Here is a 10,463-nt window from a genome sequence, read left to right on the forward strand (position 1 = left end):
TATAAACAATTCATGCACTTAGTTCTATTAAATCAGAGAACTACTCTTGATTAGGGGACATATGATAGGTGTAATCTGAGTCTAATATCCACTCATCTGAATGGAATATTGATGATGAAGCAACCAATGATATGTCAGAGTCCTTGGCATCATGTTCATGCTCTGCGACACATGTATCTGGAGCAACTTTTCCTTTCTTCTTCAGCTTCGGACAATCTTTCTTCCACTAGCCTTTCTCATGACAAAATGCACATTCATCTTTTCCCATTCTGGACTTCGACTTTGATCTCCCTCTCCTCTTTGGCTTTTGGCTTTTCGAGTGACCTGCCACCATGACCTCCAATACTTCGTACTTACTCTCCTTCTTAGTTTTCTCCCTAAACTCATAACTATACAAAGAAACAATTACATCTTTAAGAGTAAATTGATCCTTACCATGAAGTAACATTGTCTCAAGGTGCTCAAATTCATCTGGAACATATGATAACAATATTAAAGCCAAATCTTCTTCTTTGAAGGTTTCATCCATTGCCAATAAATCTGCCACTAGTTCATTGAAAGTAGTGATGTGTTCATTCATATTGACGCCTTATTGATAATCAAATCTAAATAATCTTTTCTTCATATGGAGAAGATTGTGAGAGTTTTTCTTTAGGAATTTTTCGTCTAATGCTTTCCATAACTTACTTGCAGAAGTCTCGTCCTTATAGCCATACTTATGCTTCCTAGAAAGACAAGATCGAATCATCTTGCACACCAAATGGTTAATTATTCTCCATTCTTTCTCCTCCATATATGCAGGCTTTTCTTCCTCAATGGCGATGTCTGGACCTTGTTGGAATAAAACGTCTAACACATCACCTTGTCACATGTCGAAATGACTGGATCCATCGAAAAAATCAACTAAGAAGTTTGCATTTGGCACCACCCTCCTTATCGGTCTGGATGAAGAGCTTGATGTCTCACTTGATCCGTATTTTGTCATTTCAATGCCAACGAATAATACTCAATAGCACAAACTTGATATTTTCAGCGACGGAATAGCATGATAACGTCAACCGTAATTATGATATCAATTGTTGGAGAAATCAAATTATTTCCCACACGAATGTAGTTTTAAATTGATTTGAAATGTTAAGATGAATTTTACCAAAGCACAAGAAAGAACAATAATGGAAAGAGCACACCAAATTTACGAGGTTCAACGAAAATATCGTCTACTCCTCGGGCACCACCAGCGGATGATAACTTCACTATCAACAAAAACATTACAACAAATGGAATTCCTTAGAATTCCCAAAATATTACAAAGTATGAGAATGAAGAAAACAAATGGGAGAGAAAACTTTTTGGTATGATTTCAAGTGAATGTGCTTAGGACTAAACTTATAAATAACCTAATAGCTCAGGGACCAAAGATGAATTTTTCCATGTGCATAAGTTGGCCACTTGCTAACTTGAATCAACTTATCAACCTGTGTAGCCAACCTATGTAGCAAAATCAAACTTGAATTCTAAAGTGGTAGTAAATTTGAATTCTTTGATGGCTACCAATTTTAACCAACACTTGTTAACTAATCAACTTTTAGCTTGTAAAAGTACAAGCCAAACATAACATTATCAAAGGTTATCTTATTAGTGAAAATGGAAAAAAAATAATGGGATTGAGAGATTTAAACCTGAATAAGAAGGATAAGGAAATACATGCTTAATCACGAAGTTGAATTTAATATTTTACTTAGATATTATACAAATTTATTTAATTATAACGTTGATATGTCATTAATGACATGTGACTTAAATAATAAGTATCCTTTAGATAATGATTTGGTTGATAATAATAAATCAATGATTAAATTAGAACTTCCCGTAGTTAAAGTGACTATTCAAATAGTTTATGTTTTTCTTTATTTTATTTTCTGTAAATTACGGATTTTTAGCAGTGATCCTGCCCGTTGGTTTATTGTTAAGCCGGCTGGGGAGAAAGAGCAGTGGGGCCGTTGCTGTTTTGTTCTTGGCCTCTACAGTTATGGACTCTGTGTAATGGGATTTGTTAATCTTTGCCGTGCCGTAAACTGTACAAGTCTTTGTTATTTACCACGATGCCAAAACGGTTGGAATCATAAAATTCCAGGTTTCAACCTTTCTATCTTGGCCCCAATATTCATAATCTTTTATACGAAAACATCAGTGAAAAAGAATTAGTCGTTGAGATCCTATTGTAAGTGGATTGATTATACGACAAAAATGGTAACATTTTGATAATTCTCTTTTCTCAACATCATTCTAAAGAAAAAATTGCAACATCATACTAAACATCACCCCAGTTGCATGTTTCATCTTGTTTTATTCTTAAAATGAGATGGAGCGGGTGAGCTTTGGCTTGGAGATTCTTTTATCTTCTTCAAGGGAGATAATCAGGAGGTTGGTTGGGTTCTCTATCACAGCTTGGCGACCAAGTAGCCAGTAATGCTCCATGTCTGATACTTCCTTGCTTGCTTTCCCACATAACTCCCGGCCTTACCATCATAGTATTCAGGCCATCCATCTTTGGAAAGGCGCTGTTCCATCAGCTCTATGGCTCGTTTTGCAATTTGAGGCCTTCCTGTCTTGATACATGCTGCTGCGAGTAGCCATATCAAAGCTGCTTACAATATTCAAAACACCAAGCCAAGAATGTTAATTACCTATGCAGTTAGTTTATCAGACCATAGAAATTCCTTACTTAAAAATAAACACCATTATGGTAACTCCATCGTGTATTCTTTGGATCAAATCCAGTGACAGTTCTCCAAACATGACCCTCCAGGGCTGGATAAACGATCTTCAAAGGCATCTCTCCTATCAAGTCCTCCCAACGCTCCTCAATCAAATCCATAATTGATGTTGCTTGTGCAGGTGTAACTAATGAACTTAAGATTGCAATGCAGTTTCCAACCAAAAACCAGCGGAAGTCCATTCGAGCTGGGCTGACATTACCAATCAGATATCCCCCTCTTAGGGGCATAAAATCAAACACCCAATCAGGAATGGACTCGGGAATTACATTGAATTTATTGACAGCAGTGTGGGAATACTCAGTTTTGTAACGATATATGTTGTTTAACTTTGTGAAATCAAGCCAGTAGTAATTTCGGATGTGATAATTGAGAGCTGTTATGCGCTTATCAATGCGCTTGATCAATTCCTTGCCATCTCGCTCTGGTTTCAGCATCTCCCTTGAACACCTTAATGCAAAATAGAAGAGGGCTTGGATTTCAATAGGATATCCGTAAATTCCCTGCCCAATGTGCAAGCACGTTGAAATCCAAAAATTATACTCAATCTTAGTGCATTAGGAACCAACACCTGAAGCAACACTAGGCACTCTAGTACATAAAATGAATCCAAAGAATATAAGTCAAGCTATAACCCCTCTGTCTAAAAACTTGCAAAATTACTGGCATAGCTAATGGAGGTTCAGAACAAAAGAAAATAGAGCGTGGCCAGTATGACTTCTCTGCTACTAGACAAGGGCCAGGATAAAATCATGCAATGATAGATCACAGGCTCTAAGGGCAACAGAATATTGCCCATTTAGATTGGCAAGCTATATATTAAGCAGTTAGAGCAGTCAAAGGATTATTTCATGATAACAGGATAACTTACCATTCTCCTATCAATCATGCTACAGCCATCTGCACACAAATGAGTTGGAAAAGTATCAAATCCATCTGAAAGGAAAAGGTTAAGTATCAACTTCATTCCTCTCTGTACCTCAGGCATTTCTGAAAGTGTGTGATTATGCGTGCACTTGGTACATGATCTTAGCAGAATGATCCACCAGAACCCAGAGTCAACAGGAGCAACCCTCCCTATGGCACTGCCACCAAAATCTGCAACCAAGGTTTCCCTCAGCCTATGCGAATCATAAAGAACTTTAAAACTGGCAGGCATGACACCTTCTGCAAGTGTAAAGTTGTCTATCCTTTTCTCCCAACCTTGGAGGTGGAGAGTTTTTAACAGGAAATTCTTTACTATCTCTGGATCGCCACCAGCACTGGCTGGTCTCATTAGACAGGCTAAGCCGCTGGGAGCAAAGTCTCTTACAAAAACTGTTAGGAAATAAACCGAGTACGAGTAATTTCCCTATAACCAGATTTGTAAGAATGCGAAATAAAAGCGGAAAAATAATACCCGAAATTGATAACGGAGTTCAGCCAATTGTGCTTACGTCTCCGGGCTGCTGCAGATCTTTTACTAAGAGAAAATTTACAGGTGTTTACACAACACACTTGAGAGAGAACTAGAAGATTTTGGGATGATTTTGAAGCTAAATGAGCTAGGGTATTTATAGTTAAAACTTAGGGACTAATCTTTGAAAAAACTCTAAAGTCTAGTGACCAAAAATAATTAACCCAAACCTAAATTCAACAAAATTAGGCAGCCACCCATTTATTCAAAGCAGCCCCCCCACCTTTGAATATCAAGCAGCCACCGGCTGCTAGTATTCATATTTGACCAACAATCTCCCACTTGAAGACTGATTTTAATCTATCTTCACACCTCGATCGATGCAGCAGCTTTTCTAGTCTTGTTACTCTAGCATGCCAACTGAAGTTGAACACAACTTCAGTTTGTCCGTGGTCACCGTCTTTGTCAACATGTCTGCTGGATTTTGAGCTCCACTGATCTTTTCAAGTTTCAAAATCCCATCTTCTAGAAGAGACCGGATAAAATGATATCGCAATTGTATGTGCTTCGTCCTGGAATGAAAGACGGATTCTTCGCTAGATGGATAGCACTTTGACTGTCGCAATATAAGACATTGTTTTCTTGTTTCTTGCCTAACTCATTCAAGAAACTTTGGAGCCAGACCATCTCTTTGCTGGCTTCCGTAACAGCGACATATTCTGCTTCGGTTGTGGAGAGAGCAACTATCTTCTGTAGTTGAGAAACCCAACTCACTGCGGTTCCTCCTAGAGTATAGACATACCCTGTAGTGCTTCTTCTGATGTCAACATTTCCGGCTAAGTCAGCATCTACATAGCCTGTCAGTATCGTATCTCCACCTTTGAAACAAAGTGCTTTGTTTGTGGTACCTCGCAGATATCTGAGGATCCATTTGACTGCTTCCCAGTGTATTTTGCCTGGATTATTCATGTACCTGCTAACAGCTCCCACTGCTTGAGCAATATCTGGTCTGGTACAAACCATGGCATACATCAGACTTCCAATTGCTGAGGCATACGGCACCTTCACCATGTGTGCACGTTCTTCCTCCGTCTTTGGTGACTGTTCTTTGGAGAGTCTGAAATGAACACCTAAAGGTGTATTTACTGGTTTAGCATCTTGCATGTTGAACCTGGAGAGTACTTTGTTGATGTACTCAGCCTGTGATAACATCAAAGTCCCCGACTTTGTGTCTCTCTTGATCCTCATCCCAAGAATCTGCTTTGCAGCGCCCAGATCCTTCATAGCAAACTGCTTCGACAATTTTTGCTTTAAGTGTATAATCTCTTGCATGTTTGAGCCTGCAACGAGCATGTCATCAACGTACAATAATAAAATAATGAAGCTGTTGTCGAACCTCTTGATGTAACAACAATGATCTGCTTGGCATCTGGTAAAACCACTACTACCCATGAAACTATCGAACTTCTTGTACCACTGTCTAGGAGCTTGTTTTAAACCATACAGCTCTTCTTCAACCTGCATACCAGGTTTTTCTTGCCTGCCTCTATGAAGCCTTCTGGCTGCCTCATATAGATTTCTTCCTCCAAATCACCATGAAGGAAAGCTGTCTTTACATCTAACTGCTCAAGATGTAAATTTTCTGCAGCTACAATTTTCAACACCAGTCTGATTGTAGACAGTTTCACGACTGGAGAGAAAATTTCATTGTAATCAATACCTTCTTTTTGCTGAAAGCCTTTGACAACCAATCTTGCTTTGTAACGTTTGCTCCCATCGTGCTCTTCTTTGATCCTGTAAATCCACTTGTTATGGAGCGCTCTCTTGCCTGGTGGTAATTCAGCTAATTCCCACGTCTGATTTGACATAAGCGAGTCCATCTCATCTTTCATGGAAGACTCCCACTTGACTGAATCCTCCACTTGCATTGCTTCATCATAACACTCTGGTTCACCATTGTCAGTCAGCAACAAGTAGTGTAAAGAAGGTGAATACCGTTGGGTTGGTTTAGGAATTCTGGAGGAGCGTCTCAGTTCTGGTGTGCCTGGTTCTTCCTCTTGAACTGCTTCAGGACTGATCTGAACATCATTTTTAGAAATCTCCTCGAACTCAGCAAATTCCTTTGTTTCAGCCTCAGTATTACTTGATTCTGCGGTTGACCTGTCTTTGTACATCACATTTTCATTGAAAATGATGTCTCTGCTTCTGATGATCTTTCGATTTTCGTAGTCCCAAAACCGGAAACCGAACTCATCACCGCCATAACCAACAAAGGCACATTTGTTGGACTTAGCATCAAGTTTACTTCTTTCAGCAGAGTCTATGTGTACATAAGAAATACAACCAAACACTCTTAAGTGTGAAGGTTTATTTCTTTCTTGCTCCAAGCTTCCTCTGGTATTCCGCCATCCAAAGGAACAGAGGGCCCACGGTTGATCAGGTAAGCTGCAGTGTTGATAGCTTCAGCCCATAGAAATTTGGGCAATCCGGCATGTATCCTCATGCTTCTAGCACGTTCATTCAGAGTTCTGTTCATGCGCTCTGCTACGCCATTCTGCTGCGGTGTTATGGGAACTGTTTTCTCCATCTTAATCCCATTGTTTGCGCAGAAATCTCTGAATCTACTGTCTCTGTACTCTCCTCCATTGTCAGACCTCAACCTCTTGACTTTCAAACCAGTCTCATTTTCCACCATGGCCTTCCATTTTCTGAAGGTATCAAAGACTTCTGATTTCTTCTTCAGAAAATAAACCCACACCTTCCTTGTTGAATCATCGATGAAGGTGACATAATATAGTGAGCCTGCAAGAGATGGAACTGGGGATGGTCCCCATACATCAGTATGAATCAATTCTAACCTTTCTGCCTTGGGTGCCTTGCCAATCTTTGCAAAACTGACTTTCTTTGTTTTCCAAAGATGCAATCCTCGCATAGTCCGACATCTACATTCTTTAGATCCGGCAACTTCCCTTTTGACAGAAGTATCTTCATTCCTTTCTCGCTCATATGGCCAAGCCTTGGTGCCATAGGTTTGATTTTCCATCAGCATCTGCTACTGCAATGATATTCTCTAAATTTGAGGTTACATAGAGAGTACCAGTCTTCTTACCACGAGCAATGACGAGTGCTCCTTTGGTAATCTTCCATTCACAACCTGAAAAGGTTGTACTATATCCTTCTCCATCAAGCTGTCCAACAGAAATCAGATTTCTTTTGAGGCCAGGAATATGTCTCACTCCTGTCAGCTTCCAGGTGGTCTGGTTTGGCAGCTTTAGTCGGATATCTCCTTTTCCGACGATCTTCAAGGTTTCATCATCAGCAAGATGAACCTTCCCAAAATCACCACTGATATAGTTCTCCATGATTTCTTGGCATGGGGTGGAGTGGAAAGATGCCCCTGAATCCAAGATCCATGATTCAATCGGACTGTTGACGCTTAGAATCATGGCATCACCTGTCTCCTCTGTCACGTTGGCAGATTCCTGTGCACCGGTATCTTTCTTCAGTGCTCGGCAATCTCTTTTAAAGTGACCTTTCTTGCCACAATTATAACAGGTAAAATCTTTCTTTCCCGTTCTGGATTTTTCCCGTCTGGATTTGGATCTGCCACGATTTGAATTTCTTTCTGAAGTTCTCCCTCTGGACTCCGTGTGCAAGGCTGAGGAGGTTGATGCTTCACCCGATTCTCTCCGTCGAATTTCTTCGCTCAGTACCAGATCCCGAACATCGTCGAATTTCAATTTACTATTTCCCGACGAGCTGCTAACTGCTGTAACAGTAGCATTCCAACTGTCTGGTAGAGATGATAAGAGAATTAAAGCTCGAACTTCATCATCGAATTCAATTTCCACAGAACTCAACTGGGTTGTGATTGTGTTGAGTTCATTCAGGTGTTGAGCCACTGATGCCCCTTCCGTCATCCGCAAATTGAATAATCGCCTCATCAAATAAACTTTGTTTGAGGCCGATGGCTTCTCATACATACTGGAGAGAGCCGCCATAAGACCCGCCGTGTCTTTTCCTTTGCTATGTTGAAAGCAACATTGCGGGATAACGTCAGTCGGATAACTCCGAGGGCTTGTCTGTCGAGAAGAGCCCAGTCTTCATTCTTCATGCCCTCTGGTTGCTTTCCTGAAAGAGGTTGATATAGATTTTTCTGGTACAAAAAATCTTCAATCTGCATCTTCCAAAAGCCAAAGTCCGCACCATCGAACTTTTCAATTTTCACCTTCCCTTCGTCTGCAGCCATCGCTCCCACTCGAATCTGGCTTCGTTTGGATCGTTTTTGACAATTTTTGCGAACCACCGTGTATTAAAACACCTCCGTCGACAAATTCGTATCGCCGACCGAATTTCACTATTCACGAAATTCACTATTCACGTGAATAGTAATGAATAGTAACCTCGCAGAAAAATTGACAAAATTCACAACCAAAAGCTCTGATTACCAGTTGTTAGGAAATAAACCGAGTACGAGTAATTTCCCTATAACCAGATTTGTAAGAATGCGAAATAAAAGCGGAAAAATAATACCCGAAATTGATAACGGAGTTCAGCCAATTGTGCTTACGTCTCCGGGCTGCTGCAGATCTTTTACTAAGAGAAAATTTACAGGTGTTTACACAACACACTTGAGAGAGAACTAGAAGATTTTGGGATGATTTTGAAGCTAAATGAGCTAGGGTATTTATAGTTAAAACTTAGGGACTAATCTTTGAAAATACTCTAAAGTCTAGTGACCAAAAATAATTAACCCAAACCTAAATTCAACAAAATTAGGCAGCCACCCATTTATTCAAAGCAGCCCCCCACCTTTGAATATCAAGCAGCCACCGGCTGCTAGTATTCATATTTGACCAACAAAAACCTGCAAGATAAGAATTGTGCAATGCTATTGGTTCCATGTAATTGGCAACTACGAGATAAGGAATTCAAACTCTTTTAACTCGTTCTATCTATCAAAGTAAAATAAAAAATATCAGCGCATGAATTTGTTAAACGTTAAATACTATGATTGAATAATAGTTTAGCCAAAAATAAAAACAGTTTTTGATTTTTTTTTTTAGTTGCTGTAAAATAAACATTCACCAACTCCTCTCAGTATTGGCATCTACAACAAGTGTCAACTTTCACATGTATGGGAAAATACCTTCAACGTTTGTTTTAAAATAAATTAGGAAAATGTAACGACTGATGATACTGAAAATAAGTTTCAACTAAAAATAGTAAAGATAACAATATAAATCCAGTTCCCTGCATTACCTTTACCCACAAAATTTGCAGTTACACGTAGGGCTTATCATGAAGTGCCTACTTTCATCGCAAGTAACATAACAAGTGTAACCATAGATCGACTTAGTTAGTAAACAACATGGCTAAGAAGTAGATTAATGGTTCTCATAAATGCCAAATTAAGAATTCATTAAAATCATTCAACAAACAGAAAATGTCTCAAAATGCTATAGGATTTAGGAAGACCAGACTTCAATAAGTAAAAAATCTGAACATACAATAGCTCCTAATTACCTACTAAAGAAAGATGCAGTATACTAACCGTCTAAGAGAAATTCAGTTTCATTTTCAAACAAAGGAAAAGAATAATACTATAACAAAACAAGGGAGGTATTGAATTTGAAGAAACATAAAAGACAACAAAGAACTAAACAAATTATACCTGATTGTAATTCAAAGCCTCGGCGGTAGGATCCATGGCCGCAAGGGTTCCAACAGGCAGGCCTTTGTAATATACGTAAGATTTCAGGAGTGCCTCCCACGCTTCTTCCATCATTGCATTATTTTCTGTGTTGTTCAATTTAATCGCAGAGTATATACTATTCGGTTCAAAGTTCTCAAAATTTGAGCCTATGCTAGCACACGACTTCAAGGGTATATGCGTCACGCTGGCGTTATCAACGATTTTCTCGTAGCTATGCACTCTCACCATCTTATTTAGCTTTTCCAATTTTTCAGTCGATTGATTTTCTTCCTGCGATTTATACGACTCTCCTTTTCCGATGGAGTCTTGACATTTCTATTTCAGTATATTTGGATTTTCTCCCTCTCTTGATTCAAGAGGTGCCTCTCCGTTATGAGTTGATTTTACGTTGACAGTTTTTAAAGAACCTAACGAAGGTTCCTCAAAACATTCATAAACTTCATCTTCTTTGAAACACTTTTTCCCTGCTGAGGGTAGAGAATTCCAAGCAGACTTAAACTCCTTATACGAGCTGAAATCAGATGATTTCTCGGTCGCTTCGTCACTTTCTTTTTCCATAGTCTCCAAAAGCTGT

The 10,463-nt window shown here is 39.3% G+C and overlaps 1 protein-coding gene across 1 annotated transcript; it reads right to left on the minus strand.

The window, feature by feature from the left end:
* Positions 1-2,441: 2,441 nt before the first annotated feature.
* Positions 2,442-10,117, minus strand: LOC120135414 (alkaline/neutral invertase CINV2-like). Its single transcript, XM_039151674.1, has 5 exons — positions 9,848-10,117; positions 3,981-4,069; positions 3,649-3,898; positions 2,740-3,280; positions 2,442-2,644 (listed from the first exon to the last, which is right to left on the minus strand). The coding sequence occupies exons 1-5, from the start codon at positions 10,115-10,117 to the stop codon at positions 2,442-2,444; spliced, it is 1,353 nt and encodes a 450-aa protein (XP_039007605.1).
* Between the last annotated feature and the right edge of the window lie 346 nt (positions 10,118-10,463).

This window comes from Hibiscus syriacus, unplaced genomic scaffold, assembly GCF_006381635.1.
Source record: "Hibiscus syriacus cultivar Baekdansim isolate YM2019G1 unplaced genomic scaffold, ASM638163v2 tig00110607_pilon, whole genome shotgun sequence".
In the NCBI taxonomy this organism is placed as follows: Eukaryota; Viridiplantae; Streptophyta; class Magnoliopsida; order Malvales; family Malvaceae; genus Hibiscus; species Hibiscus syriacus.